This window comes from Aphanomyces astaci, assembly GCF_000520075.1.
Source record: "Aphanomyces astaci strain APO3 unplaced genomic scaffold supercont1.22, whole genome shotgun sequence".
NCBI classification, from domain to species: Eukaryota; Oomycota; class Saprolegniomycetes; order Saprolegniales; family Verrucalvaceae; genus Aphanomyces; species Aphanomyces astaci.
The window spans coordinates 717,059-745,058 of NW_009798285.1; the positions used below are offsets into that span (position 1 = coordinate 717,059).

Genomic DNA, 28,000 nt, shown 5'->3' on the forward strand with positions numbered 1-28,000 from the left:
CGCCTGCAACTTCCACCACGTTAGCCGTTTCAGTTATTGAAACGCTCCGATGCCAAATACCCCACCACCACAAGCTGGCACAATAATACATCACCATTATTATTAAAATCATACAAGTTACTCCGGAGTATTAATAGTAGTACAGTGTAATACCGTATAGTGTATATGTATTGCGACGGATTAATCTATTGTGACTCCTGTAAGAACTGATAATTCTCTTGTAATAACTGATACTATTAATAGTATTTACTTGTGACCATGTTGAATATACTTCAAATTTGTATGACGCAATGGATTACCAAAGTTTGAGACGAGTGTCGGCTGGTTGTGAAATATCACCTGTCGCAATACATATACACTATACGGTAAAGTTATCGCGATATGTAAAACGTCCGTATAAATTTCGGTTGACAAAATACAGTATGCAAGCGGGGGCGAGTGAGGTCACGGACGCAAACACCCTTGCGCTGGAGAAAGTCGTCGCGTTCGTCAAGAAGCAACGCCCACGAGCGCTGACAAAGGAGGAGCGACTGGACATCTTGATGCTGTACGCGCGCATGTCGCTCGACGGGGAGAAGGACGTGAGCAACCGCGTCGCCAAGCTCCTGGGCCGGAATCGTCAGATCGTGCAATCTGTGTGGCGAGACTTCCGCACGACCGAGAGCGTGCGCGTCCAACAGGTCGCGGCGAATCGAGTGAACCACGCGACCAAGTTTCCTCGCACGAAGGCGGTGGTGTCGCTAGTCGTACGTTTTGTCACGGAGCGTCAAGCCGCGGGAGTCACGTGCGCCGACGTGTTGACTTGTTTAGAAGCGTACAACGTCCTTCAAGTCGACCGAAGCGATCCCAAAGCAGTAAGTGCGTCCTTGCGCTCTATCTTGCGCTTCCTAAACACGCTTGACGGTATTGTGAAGGCGCCCGATGGCAAGTTCATCGTGTCAGTTGCGCCAAGCTCGTAGTGATATCATATTTGTACAAACCCTGTACCTACTACTATAATACCTCGGAAGTACGTAAATATTAACAGTAAGTTTTTTTAAATACTATTAATACTAGTACTACTGCGGAGTATTAATAGTACTACCGGTAGTAGTATAATCTTACTACCGGTACATTGATATTTATAATAATACCAACAGAGTATGTATGTTCCTGTAGTACGGACAGTATTCAGTTTTTAGGAACGAAGTCTATAAATAGAAAGTCCTGGTGAAACCGTCGCGGGTGTATTTTCTTTATCATTTTCATCCCAAAGCCGAAGATGAGCCGCCCGTCGCCGCGGGTCCTGGCTGCGACGCCGTCGTCCCCGATGAGCAAGAAGGAGGCGACGAACCCGTTGTGGAAGACGTGGGACGCCAAGAGCGTCAAGTCTGGCGCGCACCATTCCGTGTATTGGGTCAAGCAAGGCTCGACGTCCAATGAAGACAAGTTTGGTCATGTCGAAGTGGGCAAGTCGACATTTGTGCAGGCCGCCAAGTACACGGGGGACTGGCACGACGACGTCAAAAGTGGCTACGGCACTCAGTTGTGTGCCAGCGGCAACAAATACGAAGGCGAGTGGAAGGACGGGTGTCGTCACGGAAAAGGTACCTACTTACCTCTCCATGACAGTATGTAGCCGCGCACGGCACAGATCGGGTGTAGTAGCAGCATGAGTAGGCTGGTCTATAGAAGGCAGGCAGCTTGTACTTGTATCGTGTGTTATGATGGCTGCATGATACGTAGGCACGTTCTGGGTCAAACGAAATGGCAAACTGCGTAAACAATACACGGGGGATTGGTTGTTGGACAAGCGAGAGGTATGCACGTCGTTTGTCGTTCATATTTATACAGTCCAATCTGCAAAATACCAAAAGGCAATGTGATGCTGTGACAGAGTACTAGCTACCGTACTAGTACACTAGTATATCATTGTGATGTTGAGACACATTTCCTTTCATTGTGGACAGGGCCTGGGGGTATTTTACTACGAAGACGGCGGCAAGTTTGAAGGGTTTTGGGCGGGAAACGCGCGGCAGGGCAAAGGTCGCATGAATTACTCGGATGGGTCGGTCTACGAGGGCCACTGGATGGACAACGAGCGAAGTGGCATGGGCGTGTGGACCATGCGTACGTGATAACGTCACATGACGTGGTCAATATATCACTTTATGTAGCCAATGGCAACCGATACGAGGGGTACTGGTTGCACGACCAAAAGGAAGGGCCGGGGCGGTTCTACTACAAGTCCACGGGCAAAGTGTACGAAGCCGAGTGGCAAAACGACACGGCCAAATGTGGGGTACGAACGTAGAGTATGACGTGGCACGCTCTCCGTTCCTCCAACAAGTAGTACATCCAGAACGCTCATGTCAACCGTAGACGTACCACGACAGCGGCGATGCCGAGTGGGATCCCACCGCGATGACCGAAGCGTTTACGTTGCCCGAGGTTTGTCATGCCATCGTGTGTTCGTGTCGTTCGTTCGTTCATTCGATATATGATTTGAAACCGCGGACATCTTTGAATTAACCAAAAGTTGGTGGCTACATGAACTACTACTAGCTCGAGTTGGCCGCGCCCGAGAGTGTCCTGAACGACACGATTCTGCGACTCCGCGAAGCCCGGCTCAAAGACCAAGTGACGTCCAGCCAATCGCCGACGTCGGTGGTGTTTACGCTGTCGCAGGAGACCCAGCGCCGCGTGCATGACGAGTTCCACGCGATCGACTTTAACCGAAACGGGGTCATCCGGTGTGTGGACGTGGTGCAGATCCTGACGTTGCTGGTGGGAGAAGAAGAAGAGGAGAGTTCCGACCTCCACGTGCGTGTGGAGGCGCTGCTTGGGGAGTTGGGCGCGTCTTATGACACGGCCATCACGTTGCCAGAGTGCATGGATATTGTGGCACTGCTCATGGAGCCAGACGAGCCAAGTGAAACCAAACCCCGTCGTGGCCCCGATGATGGTCACAAAGGGTGACCATATGTTGTTAAATCGGTGACGACAATAATAACGTTAACGAAGTACAGTTACTATGGAATCATCGTGTGGACAGCCACGTGCAGCTTCTAGGACACCATCATCACCTTGGAGTGACGTGAACCCCATATTTCCAAAGCTAACGATAGACATAGATCAACGAGTCATGATGTGCAAAGGACATGGTCACACGTGAAAAGGCAGTGAATGAGCGTTCAAGCTAAAGCAGCTTCCTCGACGCATCGCAATACTGTATGACAAGTATGCACATGGGAAGCTTGTTGCGATCAACTGGTTAAGACGGACGTCACCTTAGCCATCGCACATGAGACCTCGTAATGGAAGGTGGCGGGTTCAACACGAGGTAGAGATGTGTTGTGGCGGGTTGGACTGTACTTGTGTGGTTAGTGTATATATCTAGGTGAAACGCAGCCCCAACGCGGCCACGACGGCGCGGAATTGCTGGAGGTTTTCTCGGCGGAGGTACTTGAGCAGGCTCTTGCGCTTGTTGATCATCGTCTGCAGCCCGCGTCGCGAGTGGTTGTCGTGCTTGTGGTCGCGGAAGTGCTCGGTCATGCGCTTGATCTTTTGTGTCAAGATCGCGATCTGGACCTCGGACGAGCCCGTGTCACCGGGGAATCGCTCAAACGCAGCGATGGCCTTCTGGATGGCAATCTTGTTCAACTCCGCCTGCGACGCGTTGTCCAAACTCAGCGTGCGGCGCACCTCCTCGGGCGCGTCCACAACTTGCGACGGCTTGAAGCCCAAGCGCAAGTCGCCTTCCGCAATACCTGCAGGGGCGACGTAGTTGAAAACGCGCTTCTTTTCACCGCCGACAGACGAGCTGAAGGATGCCGTTCGCAACGGCGCGGCAGTGCGGAGGTTCAGAGCGCCGACTCGGCTGGCCAACGAGCGCAACATGGCTTCAATAATGGTGGGGCCTGTCACCACTACTTTGAACCGGCCAATCCGCATCGTCCAACTATTGGATTTATATTTCACGGATCCCTTACAAATACATAGGCATTTTAAAACTAATGGAAAATTGGAGCACATAACATAATATTCGTAGAAATAATTCGAAATATGGCGGTTTTTGAAATAATTTAATCCCTACTTTATCCTTGCTCATATTACGTACGTCGACCACATACGTACTTTAGCCAATCAAGATCCCGCACTTAAAAGGGTTGTGCCGCGTGTCTGCTAAAATGTGGGGGCATTTCACCGTATTTCACGGCGGCCATGAGTCTCACGCTTCAAGCGGCACCGTCATCAGCATACGACCAGCGCGTACGAACAGTTGACCTACCGCTCTATGATGCCCTACCAACCTAATGAGACTTTCGCGTAGACGGTCACGGTGGGGTCGACCCAAATGGCATGCGCCGCTCCCGAAGCCAATATCAAGAAGGCCGAGACGTTGGTGCGCATCGCCCATCAACGGGGGGCCCAGATCGTGCTCTTGCAAGAGCTGTTCCAACATACGTACTTCCCCATCGAGCTGTCCAGCCAAAACTTCCATCTTGCCGACACCCTTGAGTCGTCGGGCATCCTTCGCGGCATGCAAGCCCTCGCCAAGGAATTGAGCGTCGTGTTGCCCATCTCGTTCTTCGAGCGATACAAGCACAGCTACTACAACTCGGTGGCCGTCATCGATGCCGACGGTTCCATCCTTGGTGTGGTCCGCAAGGCGCACATCTCAGGTACCGTGAAGTCCATACTCGAGATCATCCCTATGAAGGTTCACGTAATTGATGTGCATTCTGTAGACCGCTTGGGATACAACGACAAGTACTACTTTACGCCGAGCGACGATCCCGTCCCCGTGTTCCACACGGTGAGTCGTCAGTAGATAGCTCCAACGAACGTGCTTGATGATGGTTGACGGACGTAGCGCTACGCCACGATTGGGGTCGGCATCGGGTGCGACCAGTGGTACCCTGAATATGCCCGGTTGCTAGCGATCAGCGGCGCCGAAATCATCTTTTACCCGAGCGCATTGGGCAGCAACCAATATGTACGTACCTTTGTCCAAGATCCCGACAGTGACGAGTGTTCGTGGTAGGATGTGCAATACGACCCCCGTGACCAATGGCACCGCGTGATGCAAGGCCATGCCGCAGCGAACATGGTGCCCATCATCGTGTCCAACCGGTAAGTTGATGCGTCGTTGCCAACGTCATCTCGAGAACCATGACCGAACGCATGTAGCGTGGGGACGGAAGAAAGCGACGGCGTCCAAGTGACTTTCTGCGGGTCTTCGTTCATCACGGGAAACACCGGGGAGTTGGTACGCTGCTCTCGTCCCCACTACTACGCGTGAAGGTTCTGCTAATCATTTGCGTTCTTTGCAGTTGAAGATTGCCGATCGAGACTCGGAAGGGGTGTTGGTGGACACACTCCCGCTGGGCAAGTTCCACATCCGTCGTGCGAGCTGGGGCCTCCTTCGTGATCGCCGTCCCCACTTATACAAAGGCTTGTTGACGCGAGATGGCAGCGCTTGAAGCATGCATGTCCGCGAGCGCCTCTCGACCTCGCTCCTCGACATGTACTTTACGCCGCATATTCGAATTCGACGAGGAATATAACCAGTAAAAAGTGAAACCGTCAATTTGAAAATACTGGTCATTGATTGGCTAAAATGATTCTATTTTACGAGCCAATCAAATTTGTAATTGCATTTTCAACAAGTGTCGAATTGGTTGGAGCGAACAACAAGCACACACATATCCACGACCATGGGACGAGATGGTGGAGGTTCAAAAGGCGGACGTGGCGGCGGTAGAGGTGGCCGTGGAGGTCGTGGAGGTGATCGAGGCGGTGAACGAGCCAGCAGCCGCGGCGACGACCGCGGTGACGGCGGTGTCAAGAAGCCCCACGGCGGCAAACGCAGCAAGCCCGAAGTCGAAGTGACGGTAGCGCCGAAAACGCTTCGTAAGAACCCTTCGGCGATCAAAAACAAGATGAAGCGTCAACAAGTGATGGTGGAGTACAAGAAGGAGAAGCGTGCGATCAAGGAAGAGAAGCGAGCGGCGCGCAAGAAGGAAGCCGAGGAGCTGGGTGACAAAGCACCGGCCAAGCTCGAGCCCCGCACCATCGACAACACCCGTGAGCCTGAAGTGACAATGATCTCTGCGGAAGACGAAGAGATCGTCGGCGACGAGCAAGACGACGAGTTCGCATCCATCTTTGCGGCCGAGGAAACCCCCAAGATCATGTGGACGACGCGGCCTTTCCCGTCGGCGGACTTGTACCCGTTTGTGCAAAACTTGATGGAATTCGTGCCCAACTCGTTCTATTATAAGCGTGGCACGTACGACATCAAGGACATTTGCAAGTTTGCCGGCAACAAGGAATTTACCCACGTTGGGATTTTGTCGGAAAAGGAAAAGACGTGCAACGGGTACGTCGTCCTCTGCTTTCATTCTTCCCATTATTCCCATCGAAAGGAAGTTTTTCCCTGGGATTATGCCTTGGTGTTGACATGTTGATGTCATGGTTGGTTGTAATCTTTCCATATTTTTTCTCGAGGATTGTGCCCTATGGGTTGACTATATGTTGATGGTTGTAGTTTGGTGATCAGCCGCCTCCCGCATGGCCCGACCGCGTACTTTAAGATCTCAAACGTCGTGCTCATGGACAAAATCGTCAACCACGCGCGCAAGACGAGTCATCAGCCGGAAGTGATCCTGAACAACTTCAACACGCGCCTGGGGCACCGCATCGGCCGCTTCCTTGGGTCGTTCTTCGAGCACAAGCCCGACTTTGTCGGTCGCCAGGTCGTGACATTCCACAACCAGCGCGACTTTGTGTTTGTGCGTCAGCATCGATACGTGTTTGAAAACGGCAAGAAGGCGCGGCTGCAGGAGATCGGACCCAAGTTCACGCTCAAGCTGCGGTGGTTGCAGGACGGCACGTTCGACACCAAGTACGGCGAGTACGAATGGATCCACAAGCAGCACTCGATGGACACGTCGCGCCGAAAATTCCATTTATAAACTCCATAGTACATCCAATAATGAGCCCCGAGTGTGTCTGTCTGTGCATGGGTCTGCTTGTTGCTACTCCCGGTCGTCCATCCCGATGTCCTACGAGTTGCCGGTCGAGATGGTCATCGTTAGTTGTCCACTGAACGAGTAAGTCCATTTTGAGGATGAAGATGATTGGTTGTTGTGGGGGGAGGGGTCGAATTATCCGCTGAAAAGTGGGGGGACCCATGATTTCATTGATTGCGGCTGTTGCGTTGCTACCAACATGGTTGGAAGCGAAAACTGATAGGGAAGGATTTCCATCTTGATGGACACGTTGCCTTGCTATGCTGATGGTGCTGGCATGACCCGCATCAATGTTGTGTGAGACTGTCATATGAAGAAGAGCATTTCTAGATGTACATGTATGTATGTCTATCGTCCTTGAAGATGGAAATCGTGCGATAAATCGTCACAGCAGGCAATCTCTCCCGTGCATCGTACTTGTTATCGGCACCAAAGTTAACAACGACATGGAGGAGGTACAAGAGAATGGAGGAAGAGTATATATAATCGTATTCTTTCCCAAAAGGTTAATCTATACGGCTTGGCAGCTTACTTACTTGGTGGATTCAATCAAGTAAGCGATCAAGTCTCGTCGCTCAGAGGGCTTCTTCAAGCCGGCGAACACCATCTTGGTGCCCTTGATGTACTTCTTGGGGGCAAGCAAGTATTCGAACAAGGTTTCGTCGGTCCACACGACACCCGAGTTCTTGTTGGCGGCCGAGTACGAGTAGTTTTCGGCTTGGCCGGATTGACGGTTGATCAAACCGTGGAGGTTGGGGCCTTGCTTGTGGGCTTCACCCGCGGCGACGGTGTGGCATTGCGCGCACTTGGTCTTGAAGATCTTGGCACCGCTCGCGGCATCGCCTTCACCTCCAGCAATAGCAACCATCTTGACTTTTTGGATCAAATTAAGAAATGGCGAAATCCCAACACCTGCCTCCACATGGGCAGTGTCGGTCACTTCATTTCCACCAATCAAATCACAGCGTTCGGTGCTAACCCTATGCGCGAGGCACATCTTTCAACAGCCACACCATTCATTTGGAGCCTTAGGACGGTTGACACAGTATACTGTATTCAAGTAAATTGGAAGCTGATTTTCATACACGACAGGAAAGTTATGGGCGAGGCGGCCAGCATTTTGTATACATATATAGAACGAGGTGATACGATTGTAGTCGTGGGAGGGGTGATTTGTTTCAAACAAAATATCGAACAGCCGAGATGCGTCAACTGGGCCAAATATATATGGGAAGTTCCGCGGAAAACAATCCACGGACGTTTCAATCGTGTTTTTTATGTTTGCGACACCTGAATCTGCGTGATTTCAAAGTTGAAGCGGCGGCCCCGCGACATGGAACCTACGTGTCCTGTACATACTGGTAGGTACGCTCGAGACGATGCGCAAGTGGCGGATGCAGCATTGGGGCGGCGTTGAGACGACCTCGTTCAAGCAAGGAGTGGGGAAGCAGGCTGATCCACATGTGTGGTGGTATCAAGGCTCGTCACATGGTTGGAGCTCAAATACGAGCGGTGCAAGGGCCGAAGGGTTGGGTGAGATTTGCACTGGGAGACTCCAAGTGGGAAGCAGTTCGAGGTATTGTATGTACTGGTGGTGTTTGCATTGGAGTTGATGGCACGAGTGGTTTCAAAACAACACATGTCGTGAGTAAAACCGGCTCCGGTGGAGTGTGATTATACTGCGCCACGACCCGACATTTATACACCGTGCCATAAGAGTAACAACGACATCCCATTCCCGTGGTAGACTTGTAAAGCGAACGTCGAACGACGGACGCATTTCCCTCGGACTGGAGTCATCGAGCAACATGCATCCATGCGCTTGCCCTCCCTCCCTTGCCTCTTGGCGTCGCGCCACGTCAACCAAACTGTTGTTGGCGCCGATTTTGCTGTCCAATCAAATCGTTTAACGTACATAGTTGACGTTTTAGTGGATTAAACGGGGAAGTTCAGAAAAAACGTGGTTTTGTCATGAAATGTTGCGATCCTACTACTAACAAGTCAACAAACAGGCAAGACCAGCGCCATGAGTGACGCCGTCGCCGCTGCGGACGCGGTTGATCCCTCTGCTGACGAAGTTGGTGGCATCGATGAAGAGATCAAAGAGGATCGCGCCAACGCGTATGTGGAGCACTTCGTGCATATCGTCCAGTCCACAGTAGGTTGACCACCACAAGCTCCATCACGTCGACTCCAGTGACGGCGAGTTGTAGAAAACATTGTTCCCCACGCTTCTCGATGCGGACGAGCATGCAGCCATCGACACATACCTTGCCCTCCCGGCGGCGGCCCAACTCGTGTACTCCCGCCTCTTCCAGCGCAAAGGGCCATGGTTTCGCACAACGTCCCTTTCGGCGATCGCCGACCATCTGCATCCAGACCCAGAGTCATCTGTGCCGCCGCTGCAGACTGCTCTGCGCGCCCTTGAGACCGCCTCGTTCATCCGGCGCTGTCCCAAGGACTCGTACGTCGATGCTATTGATGCCATGAAGTCTGCATGTACTATTCCCGAGATCCAAGCCGTGATGGTCGCCACAGGCGCGTCCAAGTCGAAATCCGCCGCTCGATACAAAACCAAGGTCCTTCTACCCCAATCTAAACTTCATATGCATGATATTTTCGAATTATTTGCCAAATACTATCCCAAATCAAGAACATCGACTTGCGCATCTTCCAAACCTCAAATCACGACAATATGTAGCCAGACATGCTGGAGCGGCTTCGGGCGTTCGTCACGACGCAGCGCCGCATCGATGGCTCCTTCCTCCCCTTGTCCACACATGTACACATCCATATACACTACTCCATCTTCATCATCTGTAGCTAGCTGCATGCTGCGTTAGCTTTAACGTCATTTGATGCACCTGACCTCTCGTCCCCCCATCGACAACACCGCGTCCACGACCCTACTTCGTTGACGCTGTTTCAGATACACCCGAGGACTCGGGATGCGTTCTATCGCATGCATCGTCTCATGTACATGACGTTATCACTGCCAGTCCAACCAACTTTGAAACGAGCGACGTGGGGCGACTGGCAGCGCGCCGTGTGTCGGTACGAACCCACGGCGTGGCCAGGCCTCCTCGTCATATTTGGCAAAGTCGCCGCGTTTCCCAGAGTGACGTTAGCTGCCCCATCGCGCCCCCTCTTTCCGACCTTGCACGCGCTGATGGCGTACGAGTGCGCGTCGGTGCTTCGACACGCGACGCGCCTCATCGTCGACGGCGTCCGTCTCGACCACCTCTTGCCATCATCAGCTCGCGGGCTCACGGCCGACTGGCTGGATGTGCGGCCGCCGACGCTCTTGGCGTTTGCAGGCGCCGCTTCGCCCTCTATAACATCCTCTTCCTTCTCGTCCTCCCAGCCGACAAAAGCTGACTTCTGCGACAACGTTCACGTACGTACGTCATTCGGGAGTGTGTGTGATACAGTATGTGTGGTGGTTTTCGTTGTACAAATGTGTGACAAGGTGCAAGTAGGCGTTTCTGCAGTCTGTGGACAACATGGACTCGTTCGTGGGGGAACTTCGGGCGTGTCTCGCATCCAGCCTCCATCTGACTCGAGAGGATGACAAACAGAGGCGGGTGTTCCTGGAGCCATATGATGCCACGTATGCGCTGGCTCGGAGTATGGACTTGGTCGTGGGAGTGTATGAGAAGCTGGGCGAGTACGACAAGGCACTGGTGCTGCTGCAAGAGCTACTGGCCACGTCCGTGCTCGGACACAAGCGGTAGCCAAATATATTGCCCCTGTCGTTGATGATTCGATGATCTTTATATATTTATATTATATATATATATTATATCCAATACTTATATAAAAATATTATTTTATTTTATATCCAATACAACTTATACTTCGAAGTATAAAATTATTAATAATATAGTATTCATATTGAATAATTCTTAGAAAATATTTTATTTTTTATTTTCAATTTTATATATATCTATATATATATTACAACAAGTGCTCTTGTTCGTTTATTCGTTTGCTTATTTATTTGTTTGTGGGGATTATTAGTTTGTGGGGTTGCATGATTGAGTAGCGGATCGTGGTATACGCGACTGGCAATCAATTTGGAAATGCACATGAAGCAGCCAACCGACGCACGCGCCGTCTGCGACACTGCGCTAAGCGACCCCCGCGTCTTCCCCGCCGATCGGATGGACCTGCTGCGGCGCCACCGCCGACTCGCCAAGACTCCAACAACAGAAGACAAAGAAGTAGTAGTTGAAGGGTGTTATCCCACCCACACGATCGACGGGCGGCCGCTGAATCGGGCGGTGGGCGAGAAGTCGCGGTTCATCGGGTACGACGACGACAGCGTGACCGTGGAAGCCCTAGTGCTCCAGCACTACAAGAGTCAAGGTATTGTTCGAAACACGTTCGAAACACGTTCGAAACCGGCGGGTGGTAGGCTGGCACGGCGCGCACGATGAAGGGGCGTCGTTTCGGTCGCTGTTGGGGCTGTTGCTGTGGGACGTGATGTTTCTCAACGACGTTCCAGACGTGTTTCAAACGCCGTTTCAAGTACAAAACTTGGGATGATTCTGAATATGAACTATGGGTGGTGGTTGATAATATATTGACAGAGTCGACCGTTGGACATGGATATGCGATACAGTGATCACTTTTACAACGCCCGAGCCGCGGCCATCGATGCTGTCGTGATGAAACTGCGCGCGTCCAGTGCCCTAGACCTGTGCGCATGGATCGCCGCGACGTGGCATGCACATCAGGTAATAAATACTCTAGTATACACGATATCCCTATGGTTATAGGACACATATACATCACGAATGACAGGATCAATATGAGATAGGGTACGCAATGTTGGTTGGTGCGGTGGGAAGGATCATTGACGCTGCCGTACATGCAGCTGATGGCGATAGGAATCGGTGCGCCGGCACTGGCGGCGATCGTCCAAGTGTGGGGTACGTCGACCTATGTACCACAATAGTATAACAATTTTGTCTAATCTACCCTGGAGTTCTGGTTGAATATACTTCCTGTATGAGCCAATCAAATCTACTCAAAAATTGGATTAGCCAATAGCGTCGATTCGTGATATAATTTGCATAATATTTGGTTTTGATCACATTATACATGTAGTCAAGCACTTGGAAACGAGCGGTTTGCCCGATTTGTTTATGCTGCGAGTGGTCGCGCGGCCACGAGAACACATGGGACTTCCCGCGCATTTGGTGGACAGACATACGAACTGCGTGGACATCCCCGCGTGGAGTGCAATGGAAGGCGGCGGCGACATTGATGCGCTCATGGGCCAGCATCAGACGGTGGAAGCCCAGTTTGTAGAGGTGAAAGGCCCGCGGGACCGACTCTCAGACACCCAAATCGTGTGGCTCGACCGGCTGAATGCCGCCGGCATCTCGTCCGTCGTGTGCTACGTGCAGGAGCCTCCCACGAAGAAGAAGAAGAAGCAGAAGACACAAGAGGAGGATGAGATTCGTGGCAAGCCGACCACAGACCCACCAACGTGTACTACTAGTACGTCCAAGACCAAACGATCCAAGGGAATTCCTCCGCCCCATGTTCCCATTGAACTCTTGGACTATTGACTGCTAAAAAAGTATGAACGGTATCCATGTTTCGACGGTGCAGTGTTGTTGTAGCTACTAGTAGTAGGATCATGACATATGAGGGTATGTATACCTTATTACATTTCGATCTGTTCCTATGTATGTACCAGCTCAAGCTGGGATTCTACTGTTAACTTTTCTAACTGTAACTTGATGCGTGGTGACGATCTTGGTGACATTTCACACGTGTGCAATAAATAATATTCGATCGATCGGGGGGTGGGAGTACGGATAACAATTGTTATTATCCGGAAACTCTGTCGTTGGGTGTTTTGTTGGCGTCAAGCGTAAAACAAGATGGTTCTGGTGACGGCGGCGGAGTTCCTCCCGAAGTTCAAAGCGCTGTTCGCGCAGGAGATCCAAGGGGGCAACAGTGCCGTGACGGTGCAGACGAAGAGCAGTACGTCCTCTATCGTGTCATGGCCTCCTCGCATGCTGAAGAAAACATGACGTGCGTAGTTCCGTCGGAGAAGGTCGGGAAGCTCCTTCGTGCACATGCCGTGGAAGCGGGGCCAAACGTGTGGCTGATTCGGGCGTTCAAGAACGGGAACAACAAGCACAAGATCAAAATCTCCACGGCGGTATGTCGATTATGTGCATGGGGCGAGGGTGCCTCATGTGGTGTGTGATATGCAGGTGACGGCGTTGGAACACACGGAGTTCCAGGCCAAGTTGGCGGCTGTGATGAAGGCCAAGATGCATGGATTGGCGCCGACGAAGAAGAGCAAGCGACACGCCAAGGCAACAACCACCCAGTCGTAGATAGGGAAACTGTACGAGGAGCATGTATTCTCTCTCTCCCCTTATCCGACCACAAATATAGGCCTCTTAGAACTGTTCGAATCGAGTGCATGACTGGATGGCGGCGACGACTTGGACGTCCGACACGATCTTGTGCAAGTACCCATGTCGACTATATCAACAACGATCCCCTGATCAGGAACATATATCGACAGCAGATGCGATACACACCTGGAGGACCTCCGCTTGTGCTGATGGGTTGAAGCATCCACTTTGGCCAACTTGCTCATCATGGAGACGGTGTCCAGGACAGCTCCAGCTCCTTGCATGGCCACTGTCGTTCTACATGTGTCATCCCCATGTCAATTCATCTCGATCTGGGACGTTCGACGGCCTACCCTTTGATGGGGGAAGCGGTGGCATCCAAATTGGACACACATTGCGCGAGCTGCCGCCGTCGGTCTCGACTACGCATGATCATTGTTATGGTCAAGCAGATTCTTTTGGCATAGACGTAGGCTCGGAAATGTTATTTACAGTGTTCGATGGCGAAGGTGCGCGTCCATCGCGAGCTGAATGCACGTCGTCGAGTCCGACGTAGCGGATTGCGACGGACGGCCTTGGAACGTGACGTGGCACGCCTGCAGTCGAGCGCTGAGGGTCACACGATGGAGCTTGTCGTCGCGAAACTCCGAGTGAGACGCCTAATGACCATGTTATTCCCAGCATGTGACGACGTTTCTTGGAAAGTCCAGTGGAAACTTTCATTGCCAAGTCGATTTTATTCGAAATTGAAGTGGAATTTTCAATCGAATGACAAATCAGCAGATGACAATCGACCGACCAATCAAAAATCAGATCACAAATCAACTAGCCAATCAAATCCACTCTTCGACCAATTCGTGTGTGATTGAAATGAGTGGGATACGAAACGATCTTTACATATTGTCGATTTGATACAAATTTGGGGAGGGGGTGCAATCGAATCGATCCACGATCGATCTGATTGGTTGAATTTTATTGAGAATTGGGTCTTGATTGGTTAATAATTTTGAGCTCATCGGAGGTAGCCAATCAAATCGATTTAAATTCCAACGAGAAACCACGCCACCACACGAAATTTCACTCGAAAGCACAATACAAAAGTCAACAATATCGATCGAAAAGCACAAAAGGCAGCTAAATTTTGGGTAAAAGGACAATACCAAACGTGCCTGCGACAACGTGTGCGACAAGGTGGTGGTGATTGGTGTCCACAGACTGTCACAGAACGACAAGCTGTCGGCCATGGCATCCAGTCGGTCCAATTCCGCCAGTTGTTGGGCTTTCTTGCCGTCTCCGTGTGGATAATGTGGTCCCAGTTCCTGCAGGTACGAGCTGTGGAGCAAGTCCTTGTCGTCGATGGCAGCGGACGCAGCCAAGATGGACATTGCATGAGGACGACGCGATGACTTGCTTTGATCCGACAAGCACGATGTCCAGCGCAGCACATGAGACAGAGGAGGACAAACACTCCCGTGCACTTGAAGCATGTGCAACGCCCGTCGAATGTCGCCGCGACATATGTGGAAGAGCCGGTCCAACGCCATCGCAGGCGGCGGCTGATCTCGGACGATCGCATGGACATGCCGCTCAAAGTCGGCTAACGGCGGCCGCGTAAAAGTTCGTTTGACGTGGCCCAGCGACGGTGGAAAGTTGTCGGGCATGTCTAATAAGAGGATCGAGATTGAAACAATTATATATATTCCCAACAATTAGACTCGGATTTTTGAAGTGAAAAATCGTAATCTACTAGTACTAACATGTAGCGTACAATGGATCTCTTTTGCAGTTTACATCGATACATGTATGGTGCTTTTCAGTCAAATGTGCCTATTTTGGGGATTGATGAAATCGCCAACTAAGCGAGCAAACGAGTATGATTGGCTACAAAGAATGATGCTTGCAATATGATTGGCTAAACAGATTGATTGTTGTATTGCAGTCCCAAAGAAACCTCTTCAACTTTGTTTTATATGAAATTTCAAAGGTTCCACGGGGGAAATTTTGAGTCGAACACACAATAACACATCGATTGAACAAAAGTACGTTTGAAAGCGCTTGAATCAAATATTACCCCGAGTAGTAATACTACTCCTACGTAGTATACATGGATATATATATATTCGCCAAGAATTGGCATACATATATATATATGAAACGAAGGGATCCAACTTCACCTGAAGAAGAATACAACTAATCATATCGCATATGAATCCCAAAATAAATACTAGATCGACGACAGACCGAGCCGCCTGTCTACCCACCCGTGCACGTGAGCACTATAGGACATCGCGCGTTCTTGGCTATTTGGTGCAGGGCCGCCATGAATCCCTTGTCCGATTCAAACAAGTGATCGACCTACATATACCCAAACCATTTCTCATTCATTTCCACCTCATTTCCATGCATTTCTACACGTACGTCTTCCAGGAGCACGAGCGTCAACGATGTGGTGGTCGGCGGGGGAGAATTCTTTGTGGCCTTCTTTTGTTTCTTTTTCGACGGGGGCTTGGTATCTAGGTGCACGGGGGTCTGCACCACTCGATTCGACTGCGTGGCTTCTCCTGCTAGCTCCAGGAGGTGCTTCCCAGAGCGAGGCTGGCCAGCGTTCATTTCCAGCACTTGGTAGCCCAATTCACGGGCACACGCGTACACGCTGCACGTTTTACCCGTGCCCGACTCCCCTTGGAGCACAAACACCCGGTGCAGCAGGTCCTCATTGCCGTCGTCGTCGTCATCCGACAGGTACGTGTTGTTGTCGGCGCCGTTTTTGGCCGCAAACAGGTCGTGGTATTGCTCGCACACCCGCCGCAGTGACTTGCCATCGCGAAAGCTCTTCCACGCCCGAAGCCATTCGCACAGCCACTTGACGCTGTGTCTGTTGCCGACGACGTCGTGGGACGTCTGGGGGGCGTACTGGTCCACGAGGAGCCGCAGTCCCCCACGGGGGGGTGGGGGCGATGGTTGTTGTTGCAGCTGTATGGCGTGGTTGGATGATGTGTTGATGTCTAGGCAAGTACGAGGAGCAGCAGTACTACTACTACTACCCCCCCGACAGGACCAAAACACATCGTCCAGGGTCGTTTGCAGTTGCAAGTATACGTCCTGGTCGTGCCGCAGAGCTGTCCACATGCGGGCGCGGGGGATCGTAGCGACTTCGTCGTCGTCGTCATCGATGGACAGCACCAAGGGCGCAGCGGCGCCGCCTCGACGTGGCGGCACCCATGCATCATCATCCGTGGAGACGGTCCATGCCACGGGAGGCATTGCATTCACATGCGAAGGCGCGGGGAAGGTCGGCGCCGGCTCCTTCTTCCACACGACCACCCCCGACAGAAGAACAACATCCCCAGGCTTGTCGTCGTCATCTATCGTGACCACGGACGATGACGACAAGGGTTGAGGGGGTTGAAAGAACGGGTTGACCCCCTCTCGACCGGCAAAGAACGCCACGTCCAACGCTTTGCGACGCTCGAGGTCTTGCTGGAACTTGAGCATGGCTTGGACTTGGCGCTGTTCGTCCAGGAGCGCCACGTCCTGCCGCTTGGCCGCGTCCCGCTGTTCCGTCGTGAGAAACATGGACGGGGTGGCTGGTTTCTTGGCGTGGACAGCTCGACGTGCGGGGGCCACAGGGGGGGGATCGGCCACGACAAGCATGCGGCACATGTCATTTGATCGCAGCGTCCGCAGCCGCGACGTCGTCCTCCGCGCCGGCTCTACGAGTTCCACGTCGCCCAGGACGACATCCTTGGCTAGTTGGGCATCCCGCACGGGATTGTTTCGCCGTTGGGGTGGCAGCAACGTTGATGCGGACGGGGCGCCACCACGTTGTCGCAGTTTTGCCTGTGTTTCGTCCATGGTTGTTGGACCAGCATTTGCTTTTACGCGCCGCCGTTTCAAAGGAGATGGAACCGTGGCGGGAGGAGCAAGATGCATGTTGCTGTTGTTGGTTGTGCACGAGGATGGATGGACGGCCGACTGCTTGCGCTTGCTCGCAGTTTGTCGACCCGCAACCGTATCGTCTTCCGGCCTGTCTTGGTTGGACATGGAAGGATCTTCATGGGAGCTTGCCGGCGACGCCGCTGCCTTGACGTCGATACTGGAACCATCCTCGTCGTCGCCGCGTTCATCAGGCACAGCAGTGTTTGGTTGAGGCTCTATGGTATCTTCACTTGCAACAACCGCATTAGCTTCATGTACAAACGAGTCATCTTCGATAGAGATGATGCTCGGGTCGGCATCGGTTGGGTTGGTTGCCTCCTCCATGTTGTCCTCGACAGTTGGATGACTTGCATCGTTCAAACCCGCGATGCGAGCATTCAAGACATCTCCACCACCTTTCGATGACGTGGTCTGGATAGGAGAGTCCCGTTGCACGAAGAAACTCATGCGGAGTTGTCCTTTATCGTCCTGGCCTTTCTTCTTGCGAGCTTTCTTCCCGACCGCCGCCGCCGCCAATCCCTTCATAGTCTTGTCCTTCCTCTGTTTGACGCCATCGATAAACTCGCCATCATCTTCCTCTGAATCGATATCTTCCACATACGCTTCCTCCTCGTCGTCTTCTTCGTCGTCGTCGCCAGCCGTCCTGAGCCACCGCGCCACGCCTCGCATCATGCACAACTTGCGCCAAAAATGTTCACAATTGTCGTTATCCGGTACGCCCTCTATTTCTACGTATCTCTTTTTTTATTACCTTGATTTTACTATGCGAATCCTTCGACGGCTTTGAAATTTCAGTTTCAAAACTTTCCGGATAAAGCGAATACCGCGGGAATTCACCATCCGTTCACGCGAGAGATTCATTCCTCAAAGACGCCGTCGTGCATGATGCTTGTGTCTATCTCTCCATGATGTCCTAGCGAAGATCTGCAGCAAGGCAGAGCCGAGCTTCTACGAACGACCCATCTAGCACCTCATTGAGCAAGACAAACGTCGTGTACTGTAACATGATCGTCGTGTTCATCTATGCAATCTATTACAAGCCCATGGCGTACTTCATGATTTGAGTCTACAAATCGAATGTTAGATGAACGCAGCAGTATCCCGACACACCCAAGATCATCATGTATACCTTGATCGGCTCGACGGCATTCAACGTGGACATGCCGACGTTGCGCGCGACTTGGACGGCATCGGGGGCAGGGCCAAAGAGGTTCTTGAACCCGTCCATGGCCAACGCCATCGAGATGTTGGCCTTCTTTCGGTCGTTGTCGTAGTGTTTCAAGAACAATTCGTCGCCCAAGTGCACGCCCGCTTGCACCCCCTGCGACAAGACGTTGCCGAGCGATGTCACATCCGCCAGGCCCAAGTTCAAGCCCTATCGACGACAAAGTCCATTTCCATCCTATTTCTAACCTGGTTGCTTTCACTCACTTGACCCGCTAATGGATGGATCGAGTGCGCGGAATCGCCAATCAACGCCACCCCGTACTTGGAATAGCTACCATGTCCATGTCAGCATCATCATAAAACATGTAAGACTGTACCGTGTCGCATGTTGCAGTTTGAGTGGGAATGCAATGCGGCGACCGACGGCTTCCGTGGCCTTGGGCGGCGCTTGGAACGGATCGGCGAGCGCGCCGGCCGCCAACACCGTCTGCGCGGCCAAGTGGATGCCTTGGATGAGGTTACCGAGGAGCGGCACTTGCGGCGGCGACGGTGTCACAGACGGCTTGTGCAGCGCTTCGTTGAGCGCAGCCACAAATTCTTGGGGGGAGATGGACTTGAGTTCGATCGCGTGGTTCTCGGTGGTGCTCCACACCACGGACGAGTACCCGTCGCGGAGCGGCAGCAGCGCGATGGGACCCGACGGGAGGAAGCGCTGGAACGCCGTCGTGTTGATCTGGTCCGTCTTGACGGTGGCCACCACCGCCTGTTGGTCGTACGTCCAGCCCCACGTGCCCAGCGCCGACAGTTTGCGGATCTGGCCAATCAAATGGTCACAAACGGTCGAGTTTTAGCCAATCAAGACGTACCATGGACTTGCCACCGTCGGCAGCCACCACGAGGCGGCTGCGAATCTCGGTGCCGTCTTCCAAAGTGACGGTGCCCGCGCGATGCACTTCGCCAGGACCTTCAAAGTTGCGCACCTGGTGATGGAACATGGTGAGATAAGGTGATGACGATGTGGAGGAGGAAGGGGCATGTACCTCGGCAGGGCTGAGGATGCGCAGCGGGTTGGGGTCGTCTTGGCCTGCAAGTTCTTGCATGCGGAGAGCCAACGCGCGCTGCAACACGCCGTGCTCGAGCACGTACCCGAGGTCGCTGCCGCTCTTCACTTGGGCCTTGGCCGCGTCGAAGCGGATGAATCCGTCGCCCATGGCGTCCCACACCTGCATGTGACCGAAAGGCGCGATGTGCTCGGGCTTGATTTTATCCCAGACCCCGATCGCTTCAAACAGCTTCTTGGACGCCGGCGTGATCGTGTACACGCGCGCGTCCGGGAGGCCCAACGAAGCGTTGGCATCTTCCAACTGCTTGGGAGGAGATGGTTCAATGACCGTGACCTTCTTGCCGTGGAAAACAGGGTTCGACTTGAGGTTGCACGCAAGCGCGCTGCCGACGATGCCGCCGCCGACGATCACCACGTCCTGCAGCTCACGGCCACGTTCGGCACGTTCAGCCTTGTCTTCTTCAGTCCAGAAGGCCAAGCTACGGGTGTGCATGGAGGTACAGATGGAGGAGCGGACTTTGCGTTGCACATGTCGAGAGACCATGATGCCTTAACGTTGAGGAGGCGCGATGTCCAAGAATTCGACTCGAATGACAGGCAGCGGGTGGAACGATCTTTTCAACCAATGAGATATCGCAATTATAATAAATCAGCGAATGAAATCGATTTATGCATCATCCAATCAAAATGGGTTGCAAAATAATAATATTAATGGTTCAATGAAGGCATACAAAACCCAAGCTCCGTAAAGGGCCATTAACGCAGGCCATTAAATTGCATTGTCTGCCACAGCAGCGCCAACCAACAGGCACAAAGTAGTGACCATTGCATAGATACGCCGTTCACACTCGTTTGCGCTGCCATGTCCACTGCCGGGTGCAACATTGCGATCAAGAATCTTCCCCATGATATGGGAAAAGAGAGCCTTCGGCCTCTCTTCAAGAAGTTTGGCAAGATCAACCTCCTTCACGTGGCCAATGGCACGGCGTACGTCGTCCTCGTCCTTCTATCTGGAGCTACATAGCTCATCCCTGGTTGATATATAGCGCCATTGAGTTCCAAAAGCCCGTGTCCGCCACCTCGTCCGTCACGTCCATGAACAATGCCGTGATCGGCGGTCAACGCATCTTTGTGTCGCTCACGTCGGACCCAGTGCCGTCTGTCAAGCGTGGCACGGTGCCGGCTGCTCCCACGTCCTCCTCTGCCGCGCCAACCAAACCCGCCAAGCCCACAAAGAAGGCAGTCGCCCCGACCCCCGCGGCGCCGACGCCAGTGCCAACGGAGGCTGCCGCCGCAGACGACGCCGATCGCAGCTTCACCAAGTTGTGTTATCATTTCCGAAAAGGACGGTGCAGCAAAGGCGACACCTGCACGTACGTGATATATCAACGAGCCCAACAATCTCGTATCGTCCAGTCATGATGACGACATAGGTACCTTCACACGTCCAAGTTGTGCCCGACGGTGGAATATGGCGGCGTGTGCACTCGCATGGACATGTGCAAATACTCCCACGATCCGAACAATGCATTGGCCAGTGGCTTGAAATCGGCGGACGCGACCAAATCCCAAACGCTGTGTCAACGGATTGCTTTGGGCGGCCACTGCACCTACGGCGACCGATGTCGGTATGTGACCAACACCTTGGTTCTATTTGTCTATTTCTTTGAAGTATATGTCCTTTTAATTTGGACTACCAAGATGATTCGCATAGTTTGTATTATCTGGTGACACGCTGATAATCTAAGTCATACATTAATTCGAGGTTGAATGGTTGAACTTGATTGGCTACTTGAATATTGTTATGGGTTTTGATTGGTCGATCGATTGTCTGGCGGTGGATTGCCATTTTTGAACAATATATAATGTTTTGTCCTTTCAGCCAAAATTTGGACTTTTACGGTGCTTTGCCAAATCATCCAGGGTGGATCGATGTTTATCCTGAATTCTGTATATATATATTATACATATATATACTATATATATGTATATATACTATTAATATATATATATATAGTGTGCAGGACTTTCATTCGATGTTGAGTTGGCTTTGCTGCAATCTGATTAGTTAAATAGACTTATTATAATGTATGATCAGGTTTAGCCACGACCCCACGACGGCGCTCAAGGGAAAGTCGAACGTGCTGTGCAAAAACTTTGCTGCGGGGTGCCGCAAAGGCGACAAGTGCTGGTACGTACCATCACTCTTGGAGTGTTTGAACAGAATGTGTGTGTAGGTTCAGCCACGACCCGACGACTGCCGTGGCCGCGCCAGCCAAGCGGCCTGCCACCGACGACGTGCAGCCAGCTCCTGTCGCCGCGCCCCCCGCCAAGAAAGCCAAGACCACCACCACAAACGAAGTACCCCAGAAGGCAGAGGTTACAGCTTTGACGTGTGGCGAATGCACCAAGGCCGCCGCCGCCATCACGTGCGCACAATGCGACGAAGGGTTGTGTGCCGCCTGCGACACTGCGCTCCATGCGTCCCGCATCATGTCCAAGCACGTCCGGACGGCCGTGCCAAAGGTTGAGGCGGTGGTTGCGCAGTGCGGAGAGTGCCGCGGCGCCGCCGCCACCGTCCACTGCGTCCAGTGCGACGTGGATTACTGTGGCAAATGCAGTTGGTCAGTGCACGAATTCAAAGTGTTTCGTACACATCGTCGCGAAGCATTGCTCAAAGACCGCACGACCCCCACGGCGCCATCCCTCGTTCCAGTGACCCAACAAGTCCAAGGGGTAGCCAAGGCAGCGGCGGCTCCAGTGACCCAACCCAAACCCACCACCACTACCGTCCACAACATCCGCGCGTACCCCAAGACAGAGCTGTCAGACGACGACTCGAGCGATGACGACGACAAGCAACCGCCCGCCAAAGTTCAAAAGACATTGGCGGCGGCGCCCCCCGTGGTGGCCAAGAAGAAGGCGGCGGCTATCGCCCCTTCCCAGCCCAAGACCGCGCTCTCTTCCGATAGCTCGGACGAAGGAAGCGACGTTGAAGTGAACCAACCCCCCCCAGTGGTTAAAGCAGCGCCATTAGGGGCCAAGAACGCCCCCGCCGTCGATCTGTCAAGCGAAGATGAAAGCGATTTCTCCGACGAAAAGCCCATCATCCTGTCCGCGAAAACAAGCGCGGCGGCGCTGTCTTCGAGCGACGACTCGAGCGACGAAGATGAAGGACAAGTACGTGTCAAGCCAGCCCCAGTCAAAGCCGTGGCCCCCCAAACAGCCGACTCCAGCGACGAGGACTCTAGTGATGATGAAGAAGGGGGCACACATGTCGTGGCGACTCGAGGGACCAAAGCCGCCGCCGCCGTCCCCACGGCCGACAGCGCCCACTCACTGGTCAAGAAGATTGAAGCGTACGCGGCATCGACCAACGTCGACGTGTTGCACCTGAGCCCGTCCTTGAACAGCTACGAGCGACTGCTGGCCCACGACTGCGCCGAACGCCTCGGACTTTCCCATGAAAGTGTCGGCCAAGGCTTGGACAGACACATTACCGTCGGCCGCGGCGGCGGCGCCACGAAAAAGAAATCGTGGAGTAAAACACGCGCGTAGTAATACTATTAATAGTAGTAAGTAATAATACAAATTGGAGGATTGGAAAGTTATGAAATTTCACGACTGGGTTCATGCGATCACGAAATTCGCTCCCATTGGTTAAATCGGAAAGTGCTGCTTGTCGCTGATTGGCTACATTGTTTACGTTTTTACTTTGGTAATTCAATGAATTACTTCGAAGTATGTTACGACATCGTGGACAACATGTTTCAATTTTGATCATCAGATTTGTTGCTCCAAAATGTCAAGTTGGGCCTGAATACTAGTATTACAGCAGCGCACTAGTAGTAGTACTAGTGTTCTCAGAGTACACTAACGGAGCTGACACTTCATCATTGGCCAAAAGTTCTACGTATTTGCCGTACCTTTGCACCATGGAATTAAATTTGAAGAATTTATTTAAATATTCGAATTGTATAATTGATTCAAGATTGTATTGAATTATAGAATTATATTCGCGTTTTGTATTTCATGGTGCAGATCAACGACAAATACGGTACGTTTATCACCTCTACTGGCAAGTAACATATACAAGCTGCCATATACCGCATAACTGTTAGCTGTGATTATTGGCTTAACGTTAGTTACGATGTCACATGCAATTCACTGGGAGTCCCCCCTTGTCCCAGTGAAATACTAGTAATGAAGACTTCACGTTTACTCTTGGTCCAGCACGGCGGCTCCAAATTTCCCGCCAAAAAACACTTGCGATGGCGCGAGTCGCGGCGACAGCGCCGGCGACGGATCGACTTCGATGGGGTACCCCGAAGCCACGACCACCGGGACGGAGTAGCGGTCCGGAATGTCCAGCGCATGGCGCACCCACGTCTCATCGAACCCTTCCATGACACAGCACCCTGCGACACGGACAGGGTTTGTTCAATGTTGTTATAAACAGGATCGAAAGGTACCGATGCCGTGGGATTCGGCCGCCAAAATGTACTGACTCACGGCGAGCATGGTGGACTTGTATGACCATGCAATGGTTGGCACGTACGTCGGGACGGGTTGGAATGGGGTGAGCGCCGTGGAGAGGCCATTGCGGATCGCGCCGGCCAAGTGCCCTTCGCCGCCAAAGAAGCGGAGTTTCAGAGGAAGTTGCTGGATGTCCGCTGTGGATTGGCCTGCCGAGCGCATCATTTCTTGGATTGCAGGCACGCGCTTGCTGGGCTCTACGTCGTGTGTGTAGTGTCGGGATATGAACGACAGGTGGGCATTGTACCGAGATCCGAGGCAAAGACGGCGATAAGCGGAGCCTCCTTTACCTTGCGCACATTGTCGCCAAGCATGGCGGCACTCAGCGTGTTGCGGTCGGCGGCATCTTGCACCAACACACAGGCATACGGTTGGAGGTTGAATCCGCTTGGCGCCCGCTGCAGTCCATGTAAGACTAGACCTTCTATATGACCCTCATACCTGTGTTGTTAGCATGATGTCCTTCAGGATGTCATTTGGAATCGCCTTGCTTTGGTATTTGTACACAGAGCGCCGCTGCCGCGCTAACGACCGAAATGCCTGCGCTGCCATAACGAAGAGTGTCCTCGAAGGGTAGGAACGAATGCATGGTTTTGATTCGTTAGTTATTCAAAGGAACAACCAATCATACTCGACTATTCATATGTTTATAGCAAATCAAAAGTGTTTGTTTGATGTATAATTATAGCCAATTATGACTAAGTTGAGCATTGATTCGTGTTAAATCAGCCAATCCAATGGTTAAGGCCGTGTACTTGCCGAAAAGATGGATCTGACCGTCGGGCTGCGCTGTGAGATCAGCGGCAAGCGCCGCGGCGAAGTCGCGTACATCGGTCCTGTCCAAGGCATTCCTGCAGGTGAATGGGCTGGCATCCGGTTGGACTTGCCTTTCGGCAAGAACGACGGGACCCAGGGTTCCCAGCGGTACTTTGACTGCCAGCCCTTGCACGGGGTGTTTGTACGGCCAGACAGTGTGAACGTGTCGGGGGACTTTCCTCCGTTTTTGGTCGTCCAAGACGACGCGTCGCTGGAGGAGAAAGTTCGTCTTGTGGAGGACGCAAGAGCAGCGCAGCGGCAACAGACGAGTCAACGGCAAAAAGCGCAGGCGTCGGCGACATCGTTCACGTCTCGCGCCGAAGCAGTCGACGCGTTCTGGTCTGAGTTCAACGACAAGGAGGCCAACGTGCGGCGTACCCTCGAATCCATCGAAGCCGCGTCCCCCGATGTGGGCCATTCGCTCGATTCGTTGTGCACGGACGTGCATGGTCTGCGCGACTTGGCGGCCGCCGCCACCATCTTCCTTCCGCCGTATGACATCCGCGCGACACAGGCAGTGACCCATCGTCTCCTGCAAGCCATCGACGCCAAACGAACGGCGCTCGCTCCACGTAAGAAGTTCACGTTCAAAGCCCGCGCTAAGCTCAAGACCGCCGGAGGCACGCCGCTCCCGCCACCGCCGCCGCCCCTTCCCGCGTTCACACCTTCGTTGGCCGCCCACGACCACGAATTAGTGTACGCCGACCAATCCAACACGGTCTTGCACATCACGGCGGCCGACATGCCGGACTTGAACTTCGCGCGCCTCTCGCATTGTATCATAGTGATTCCGGTCATGACGTCAGCTATCCGGGGCACGGAGCTGTCCCACTGCACCATCTACACGGGTCCGATCCAGGGCTCGCTGTGGCTCGAGAACTGCTCCAACTGCACGTTTGTGGTGGCATGTCGGCAGCTGCGGGTGCACCATACTTCGGCGTCGGCGTTCTATTTGCGCATCAAGAGCCACCCGATCGTCGAGGACTGCGATGGCTTGGGCTTTGCGCCCTACGGACTCGCGTACGAAGGACTCGGCGCCCAGCTGGATGCAGCCGGATTGGCCTGTGACACGGTGCTGTGGAGCCAAGTGCACGACTTCAAATGGCTGCGCCAGACGCAGTCGCCGCATTGGCGCGTGCTGTCGGACAGAGAGCGTGTGCACGCGGTGGACCCTACCGTCCAGGAGCTCGTGTCCATTGTCGAATGCCAGTAGAAGATACTCAATGACTAACATATACCAGCCTAGTAAGTCTTTGTGGTCAGGTTAGATATTAGCAGCACAGTACACGACGAACGTGAGCGTAGCCAGCCACTAGCCAATGGCATGCATGCACGGTGTATGTATGTTCAAGTGCAAAGTGCACCAGCTTGGCTTTTCAAAGTCCAAACAATAATATAAATGTGTTTTCTAGAATTTATTACTACTGTAGTATGTATTAATATTAATAGTATGGTATTAATACTGTACTACTGTAGTAGTTCTAGTATGGTGCAAGAAATGCAAATCTTTTGCCCTACGTTTTTCTATTTAACCTATATGTTTTGGGCTAAAACCTACTTGGGATGAGCGTTAAACAGTAATATCTGCCAGGTTAAACCTTGGATAATGATATGTTAAACTCAAACTACGTACGGATAACGTGTACGGATACCTGCCCATACATTTCTGTTGTAGCAAGGCGGTGGGTGAACAACTAAAATAGCTCTCTCATTTTTTCGTCTATTGTGAATTGGAACCACATGATCGATTCGCCTTGTCGAGCGAGATCTATCATTTTTGTGGTTCATTTGCCAGGAAATAACAATACTACACATGGTATCACGCTCTAAAAGTGCTCAATATATCGTCGTTTCTAGGCTTCTTGCAGCATACTGCGTAGTACAGGAACGTGCATGTTGTGAATATATTCGCCAATATCATCCAATGATCCACTCTTGGACGAATTCTTGTGTGACGTAATTCGTATTTTTGCATGCAAAAGTCAGGTAGAAAGAATAGATCGATTGATTTGGTGCATCAGCACTAAAGTCAACCAGATTTCGGGTACACCAATATGTTTAAGAATTGCCACGAGTCAAACCAGGGTAGTTCGTAATTACTCGTTCAATGTGGACTTTTTTTTCGATTTCTTGGCCTTCTTGACCGGGGGCACCACCGCTTCGTCGTCTTGGTCGATATGACGTTGTGGCTGAATGGTTGATTTGGCTGCTTTTTTCGCCTTTTTGGCCTTCGTAACCACTACGATATCGTCGTCGTCGTCGTCTGCTGCTTGTTTTGACTTTTGCGTCGGCTCGGATGCTTCCAGTACTTCGTCTTCAAATGCCACGTGCTTGCGCTTCAGAGTCTTGGCCGCCTTCTTCGATACGTTGGGCAGCGATGGGAGGTCGGATGCGACAGCGTGGGGCTGGAGCGACCGCATGGAGCCGTCGATGGAGATCACGCCATGCGCGACATGCACTCTACAACCGAATGATTTCATATATGCATATAACATCATCATGGACGCATGTAGATCGTACTGGAGGACTCGAAACTCGACGGCGTCGTCGACCGCGATGGCGCTGCTGTCTTTGCCGACCCATGCGTCTTCGTGGTAGTTGTGCACGAAGCCAGACGGCATTTCAGTTGCGGCAATGGACACGTTGAATACCCCGGCCAAGAGCAACCCAATGTGGTTACTGCCAACCTTGTTGACGGTGGCTGTCAACTGCATGCCTGGCGTCGGGCGAAACACGAGCGCATCCGCCGCAATACGCACGTGGATGTATGGCGTTTCGTTGATGATGTGGCCATACGGGTTGATCACTTGCAACGAGTTGAATGCCAAGAGCACCCCTTGCACCGGTTCGCTGTACTTCATGAGCATGTGGTTCAATTGATCTTCCAGCCCTTTCTTCGGGTCCTGGATATGGTACGGCGCTAAACTGCAGCTCATGACCAGCTACGAACGATGGAATGAAGCTGCGGTATTAGTCCTCATGGAGACACCGACATGTGTACCTTGGCCTTGGCAAACGCCGTCGTCGACGCCATCACACTCGGTTGTGTGCAATTTTGCTTTCGACCAGTCGTGAAC

At 52.4% G+C, this 28,000-nt stretch overlaps 14 protein-coding genes across 36 annotated transcripts; 8 read left to right on the top strand and 6 right to left on the bottom strand.

Annotated features, from left to right (window-relative positions):
* Nucleotides 1-411: 411 nt before the first annotated feature.
* Nucleotides 412-1,069, top strand: H257_09329 (hypothetical protein). Of its 3 annotated transcripts, XM_009835501.1 has the most exons (3): nucleotides 412-746; nucleotides 811-854; nucleotides 915-1,069. In XM_009835501.1, exons 1-3 carry the CDS (start codon nucleotides 423-425, stop codon nucleotides 997-999), a joined length of 453 nt encoding a protein of 150 aa, XP_009833803.1. In that variant the 5' UTR covers nucleotides 412-422; the 3' UTR covers nucleotides 1,000-1,069. The 3 variants fall into 3 exon arrangements, with proteins under 3 accessions (XP_009833803.1, XP_009833805.1, XP_009833804.1); XM_009835503.1 differs by having other exon boundaries at nucleotides 412-854; XM_009835502.1 differs by having other exon boundaries at nucleotides 811-1,069.
* Nucleotides 1,070-1,241: 172 nt separating this feature from the next.
* On the top strand, nucleotides 1,242-3,019 carry H257_09330 (hypothetical protein). Its single transcript, XM_009835504.1, has 6 exons — nucleotides 1,242-1,586; nucleotides 1,726-1,799; nucleotides 1,950-2,109; nucleotides 2,157-2,281; nucleotides 2,362-2,430; nucleotides 2,545-3,019. The coding sequence occupies exons 1-6, from the start codon at nucleotides 1,262-1,264 to the stop codon at nucleotides 2,956-2,958; spliced, it is 1,167 nt and encodes a 388-aa protein (XP_009833806.1). The 5' UTR covers nucleotides 1,242-1,261; the 3' UTR covers nucleotides 2,959-3,019.
* Nucleotides 3,020-3,121: 102 nt separating this feature from the next.
* H257_09331 (ribosomal protein S15) lies at nucleotides 3,122-3,933 on the bottom strand (the record flags this gene model as incomplete). The annotated part of the gene is made up of 1 exon (XM_009835505.1): nucleotides 3,122-3,933. One exon carries the CDS (start codon nucleotides 3,931-3,933, stop codon nucleotides 3,376-3,378), a length of 558 nt encoding a protein of 185 aa, XP_009833807.1. The 3' UTR covers nucleotides 3,122-3,375.
* A 247-nt stretch (nucleotides 3,934-4,180) lies between these two features.
* Nucleotides 4,181-5,599, top strand: H257_09332. Of its 2 annotated transcripts, XM_009835507.1 has the most exons (7): nucleotides 4,181-4,251; nucleotides 4,313-4,664; nucleotides 4,731-4,798; nucleotides 4,856-4,978; nucleotides 5,027-5,115; nucleotides 5,173-5,251; nucleotides 5,316-5,599. In XM_009835507.1, exons 1-7 carry the CDS (start codon nucleotides 4,204-4,206, stop codon nucleotides 5,463-5,465), a joined length of 909 nt encoding a protein of 302 aa, XP_009833809.1. In that variant the 5' UTR covers nucleotides 4,181-4,203; the 3' UTR covers nucleotides 5,466-5,599. The 2 variants fall into 2 exon arrangements, with proteins under 2 accessions (XP_009833809.1, XP_009833808.1); XM_009835506.1 differs by lacking the exon at nucleotides 4,181-4,251 and having other exon boundaries at nucleotides 4,268-4,664.
* H257_09333 (hypothetical protein) lies at nucleotides 5,583-7,075 on the top strand. Its single transcript, XM_009835508.1, has 2 exons — nucleotides 5,583-6,364; nucleotides 6,533-7,075. Exons 1-2 carry the CDS (start codon nucleotides 5,700-5,702, stop codon nucleotides 6,957-6,959), a joined length of 1,092 nt encoding a protein of 363 aa, XP_009833810.1. The 5' UTR covers nucleotides 5,583-5,699; the 3' UTR covers nucleotides 6,960-7,075.
* Nucleotides 7,076-7,482: 407 nt separating this feature from the next.
* Nucleotides 7,483-7,915, bottom strand: H257_09334 (cytochrome c). Its single transcript, XM_009835509.1, has one exon. The coding sequence runs from the start codon at nucleotides 7,882-7,884 to the stop codon at nucleotides 7,549-7,551; it is 336 nt and encodes a 111-aa protein (XP_009833811.1). The 5' UTR covers nucleotides 7,885-7,915; the 3' UTR covers nucleotides 7,483-7,548.
* A 1,103-nt stretch (nucleotides 7,916-9,018) lies between these two features.
* H257_09335 (hypothetical protein) lies at nucleotides 9,019-12,646 on the top strand. 10 transcript variants are annotated; one of them, XM_009835515.1, is made up of 12 exons: nucleotides 9,019-9,174; nucleotides 9,230-9,480; nucleotides 9,555-9,595; nucleotides 9,718-9,798; nucleotides 9,860-10,413; nucleotides 10,496-10,746; nucleotides 11,062-11,384; nucleotides 11,434-11,546; nucleotides 11,609-11,755; nucleotides 11,823-11,839; nucleotides 11,896-11,950; nucleotides 12,129-12,646. In XM_009835515.1, the coding sequence occupies exons 1-11, from the start codon at nucleotides 9,043-9,045 to the stop codon at nucleotides 11,897-11,899; spliced, it is 1,914 nt and encodes a 637-aa protein (XP_009833817.1). In that variant the 5' UTR covers nucleotides 9,019-9,042; the 3' UTR covers nucleotides 11,900-11,950; nucleotides 12,129-12,646. The 10 variants fall into 10 exon arrangements, with proteins under 10 accessions (XP_009833817.1, XP_009833821.1, XP_009833816.1 ...); XM_009835519.1 differs by having other exon boundaries at nucleotides 9,230-9,595; nucleotides 9,722-9,798; nucleotides 9,844-10,413; XM_009835514.1 differs by having other exon boundaries at nucleotides 9,230-9,595; nucleotides 9,844-10,413; nucleotides 11,839-11,950.
* Nucleotides 12,647-12,835: 189 nt separating this feature from the next.
* Nucleotides 12,836-13,589, top strand: H257_09336. 2 transcript variants are annotated; one of them, XM_009835520.1, is made up of 4 exons: nucleotides 12,836-13,016; nucleotides 13,076-13,197; nucleotides 13,253-13,389; nucleotides 13,440-13,531. In XM_009835520.1, exons 1-3 carry the CDS (start codon nucleotides 12,914-12,916, stop codon nucleotides 13,376-13,378), a joined length of 351 nt encoding a protein of 116 aa, XP_009833822.1. In that variant the 5' UTR covers nucleotides 12,836-12,913; the 3' UTR covers nucleotides 13,379-13,389; nucleotides 13,440-13,531. The 2 variants fall into 2 exon arrangements, with proteins under 2 accessions (XP_009833822.1, XP_009833823.1); XM_009835521.1 differs by having other exon boundaries at nucleotides 13,253-13,589.
* H257_09337 lies at nucleotides 13,180-18,031 on the bottom strand. 2 transcript variants are annotated; one of them, XM_009835523.1, is made up of 7 exons: nucleotides 15,821-18,031; nucleotides 15,664-15,757; nucleotides 14,572-15,065; nucleotides 13,895-14,061; nucleotides 13,756-13,824; nucleotides 13,589-13,699; nucleotides 13,180-13,529 (listed from the first exon to the last, which is right to left on the bottom strand). In XM_009835523.1, the coding sequence occupies exons 1-7, from the start codon at nucleotides 18,011-18,013 to the stop codon at nucleotides 13,445-13,447; spliced, it is 3,213 nt and encodes a 1,070-aa protein (XP_009833825.1). In that variant the 5' UTR covers nucleotides 18,014-18,031; the 3' UTR covers nucleotides 13,180-13,444. The 2 variants fall into 2 exon arrangements, with proteins under 2 accessions (XP_009833825.1, XP_009833824.1); XM_009835522.1 differs by lacking the exons at nucleotides 13,180-13,529; nucleotides 13,589-13,699; nucleotides 13,756-13,824; nucleotides 13,895-14,061; nucleotides 14,572-15,065 and having other exon boundaries at nucleotides 15,359-15,757.
* Nucleotides 18,032-18,189: 158 nt separating this feature from the next.
* Nucleotides 18,190-20,194, bottom strand: H257_09338 (ubiquinone biosynthesis monooxygenase COQ6). Of its 7 annotated transcripts, XM_009835525.1 has the most exons (6): nucleotides 19,549-20,194; nucleotides 19,375-19,488; nucleotides 18,886-19,322; nucleotides 18,773-18,839; nucleotides 18,471-18,716; nucleotides 18,190-18,407 (listed from the first exon to the last, which is right to left on the bottom strand). In XM_009835525.1, the coding sequence occupies exons 1-6, from the start codon at nucleotides 20,113-20,115 to the stop codon at nucleotides 18,375-18,377; spliced, it is 1,464 nt and encodes a 487-aa protein (XP_009833827.1). In that variant the 5' UTR covers nucleotides 20,116-20,194; the 3' UTR covers nucleotides 18,190-18,374. The 7 variants fall into 7 exon arrangements, with proteins under 7 accessions (XP_009833827.1, XP_009833828.1, XP_009833829.1 ...); XM_009835526.1 differs by having other exon boundaries at nucleotides 18,190-18,716; XM_009835527.1 differs by having other exon boundaries at nucleotides 18,471-18,839.
* Nucleotides 20,195-20,355: 161 nt separating this feature from the next.
* On the top strand, nucleotides 20,356-23,186 carry H257_09339. Of its 2 annotated transcripts, XM_009835532.1 has the most exons (5): nucleotides 20,356-20,558; nucleotides 20,618-20,944; nucleotides 21,005-21,199; nucleotides 21,670-21,762; nucleotides 21,809-23,186. In XM_009835532.1, exons 1-5 carry the CDS (start codon nucleotides 20,434-20,436, stop codon nucleotides 23,127-23,129), a joined length of 2,061 nt encoding a protein of 686 aa, XP_009833834.1. In that variant the 5' UTR covers nucleotides 20,356-20,433; the 3' UTR covers nucleotides 23,130-23,186. The 2 variants fall into 2 exon arrangements, with proteins under 2 accessions (XP_009833834.1, XP_009833833.1); XM_009835531.1 differs by lacking the exons at nucleotides 20,356-20,558; nucleotides 20,618-20,944 and having other exon boundaries at nucleotides 20,975-21,199.
* A 487-nt stretch (nucleotides 23,187-23,673) lies between these two features.
* On the bottom strand, nucleotides 23,674-24,659 carry H257_09340 (hypothetical protein; the record flags this gene model as incomplete). The annotated part of the gene is made up of 4 exons (XM_009835533.1): nucleotides 23,674-23,989; nucleotides 24,044-24,304; nucleotides 24,355-24,505; nucleotides 24,549-24,659. The coding sequence occupies 4 exons, from the start codon at nucleotides 24,657-24,659 to the stop codon at nucleotides 23,790-23,792; spliced, it is 723 nt and encodes a 240-aa protein (XP_009833835.1). The 3' UTR covers nucleotides 23,674-23,789.
* Nucleotides 24,660-24,849: 190 nt separating this feature from the next.
* On the top strand, nucleotides 24,850-26,231 carry H257_09341 (hypothetical protein). Its single transcript, XM_009835534.1, has one exon. It carries the CDS (start codon nucleotides 24,874-24,876, stop codon nucleotides 26,134-26,136), a length of 1,263 nt encoding a protein of 420 aa, XP_009833836.1. The 5' UTR covers nucleotides 24,850-24,873; the 3' UTR covers nucleotides 26,137-26,231.
* Nucleotides 26,232-26,939: 708 nt separating this feature from the next.
* Nucleotides 26,940-27,997, bottom strand: H257_09342. 2 transcript variants are annotated; one of them, XM_009835536.1, is made up of 3 exons: nucleotides 27,925-27,997; nucleotides 27,444-27,865; nucleotides 26,940-27,383 (listed from the first exon to the last, which is right to left on the bottom strand). In XM_009835536.1, the coding sequence occupies exons 1-3, from the start codon at nucleotides 27,955-27,957 to the stop codon at nucleotides 27,020-27,022; spliced, it is 819 nt and encodes a 272-aa protein (XP_009833838.1). In that variant the 5' UTR covers nucleotides 27,958-27,997; the 3' UTR covers nucleotides 26,940-27,019. The 2 variants fall into 2 exon arrangements, with proteins under 2 accessions (XP_009833838.1, XP_009833837.1); XM_009835535.1 differs by having other exon boundaries at nucleotides 27,444-27,997.
* Between the last annotated feature and the right edge of the window lie 3 nt (nucleotides 27,998-28,000).

Coding starts and splice junctions, on each gene's coding strand:
- H257_09329 (XM_009835503.1), top strand. CDS start 423: ATGCAAGCGGGGGCGAGTGAGGTCACGGACGCAAACACCCTTGCGCTG. Junction 855..914: donor ACCGAAGCGATCCCAAAGCA/GTAAGTGCGTCC, acceptor GGTATTGTGAAG/GCGCCCGATGGCAAGTTCAT.
- H257_09330 (XM_009835504.1), top strand. CDS start 1,262: ATGAGCCGCCCGTCGCCGCGGGTCCTGGCTGCGACGCCGTCGTCCCCG. Junction 1,587..1,725: donor CGGGTGTCGTCACGGAAAAG/GTACCTACTTAC, acceptor CATGATACGTAG/GCACGTTCTGGGTCAAACGA. Junction 1,800..1,949: donor GGTTGTTGGACAAGCGAGAG/GTATGCACGTCG, acceptor CATTGTGGACAG/GGCCTGGGGGTATTTTACTA.
- H257_09332 (XM_009835507.1), top strand. CDS start 4,204: ATGAGTCTCACGCTTCAAGCGGCACCGTCATCAGCATACGACCAGCGC. Junction 4,252..4,312: donor CATCAGCATACGACCAGCGC/GTACGAACAGTT, acceptor ACTTTCGCGTAG/ACGGTCACGGTGGGGTCGAC. Junction 4,799..4,855: donor CCGTCCCCGTGTTCCACACG/GTGAGTCGTCAG, acceptor TGACGGACGTAG/CGCTACGCCACGATTGGGGT.
- H257_09333 (XM_009835508.1), top strand. CDS start 5,700: ATGGGACGAGATGGTGGAGGTTCAAAAGGCGGACGTGGCGGCGGTAGA. Junction 6,365..6,532: donor AAGGAAAAGACGTGCAACGG/GTACGTCGTCCT, acceptor TGATGGTTGTAG/TTTGGTGATCAGCCGCCTCC.
- H257_09334 (XM_009835509.1), bottom strand. CDS start 7,884: ATGGTTGCTATTGCTGGAGGTGAAGGCGATGCCGCGAGCGGTGCCAAG.
- H257_09335 (XM_009835514.1), top strand. CDS start 9,043: ATGAGTGACGCCGTCGCCGCTGCGGACGCGGTTGATCCCTCTGCTGAC. Junction 10,747..11,061: donor TCCGTGCTCGGACACAAGCG/GTAGCCAAATAT, acceptor ATGATTGAGTAG/CGGATCGTGGTATACGCGAC. Junction 11,756..11,838: donor CGACGTGGCATGCACATCAG/GTAATAAATACT, acceptor AATATGAGATAG/GGTACGCAATGTTGGTTGGT.
- H257_09336 (XM_009835521.1), top strand. CDS start 12,914: ATGGTTCTGGTGACGGCGGCGGAGTTCCTCCCGAAGTTCAAAGCGCTG. Junction 13,017..13,075: donor GACGGTGCAGACGAAGAGCA/GTACGTCCTCTA, acceptor TGACGTGCGTAG/TTCCGTCGGAGAAGGTCGGG. Junction 13,198..13,252: donor AGATCAAAATCTCCACGGCG/GTATGTCGATTA, acceptor TGTGATATGCAG/GTGACGGCGTTGGAACACAC.
- H257_09337 (XM_009835523.1), bottom strand. CDS start 18,013: ATGATGCGAGGCGTGGCGCGGTGGCTCAGGACGGCTGGCGACGACGAC. Junction 15,066..15,663: donor TATAGTGCTCACGTGCACGG/GTGGGTAGACAG, acceptor TCCTCTTATTAG/ACATGCCCGACAACTTTCCA. Junction 13,530..13,588: donor CACAAGCGGAGGTCCTCCAG/GTGTGTATCGCA, acceptor TTGTTGATATAG/TCGACATGGGTACTTGCACA.
- H257_09338 (XM_009835528.1), bottom strand. CDS start 20,115: ATGGTCTCTCGACATGTGCAACGCAAAGTCCGCTCCTCCATCTGTACC. Junction 19,323..19,374: donor CCGACGGTGGCAAGTCCATG/GTACGTCTTGAT, acceptor TTGATTGGCCAG/ATCCGCAAACTGTCGGCGCT. Junction 18,840..18,885: donor AAACTGCAACATGCGACACG/GTACAGTCTTAC, acceptor TGGACATGGTAG/CTATTCCAAGTACGGGGTGG.
- H257_09339 (XM_009835532.1), top strand. CDS start 20,434: ATGTCCACTGCCGGGTGCAACATTGCGATCAAGAATCTTCCCCATGAT. Junction 20,559..20,617: donor CACGTGGCCAATGGCACGGC/GTACGTCGTCCT, acceptor GTTGATATATAG/CGCCATTGAGTTCCAAAAGC. Junction 20,945..21,004: donor AGCAAAGGCGACACCTGCAC/GTACGTGATATA, acceptor ATGACGACATAG/GTACCTTCACACGTCCAAGT.
- H257_09341 (XM_009835534.1), top strand. CDS start 24,874: ATGGATCTGACCGTCGGGCTGCGCTGTGAGATCAGCGGCAAGCGCCGC.
- H257_09342 (XM_009835536.1), bottom strand. CDS start 27,957: ATGGCGTCGACGACGGCGTTTGCCAAGGCCAAG. Junction 27,866..27,924: donor CGGCGTTTGCCAAGGCCAAG/GTACACATGTCG, acceptor CATCGTTCGTAG/CTGGTCATGAGCTGCAGTTT. Junction 27,384..27,443: donor GTCGAGTTTCGAGTCCTCCA/GTACGATCTACA, acceptor ATTCGGTTGTAG/AGTGCATGTCGCGCATGGCG.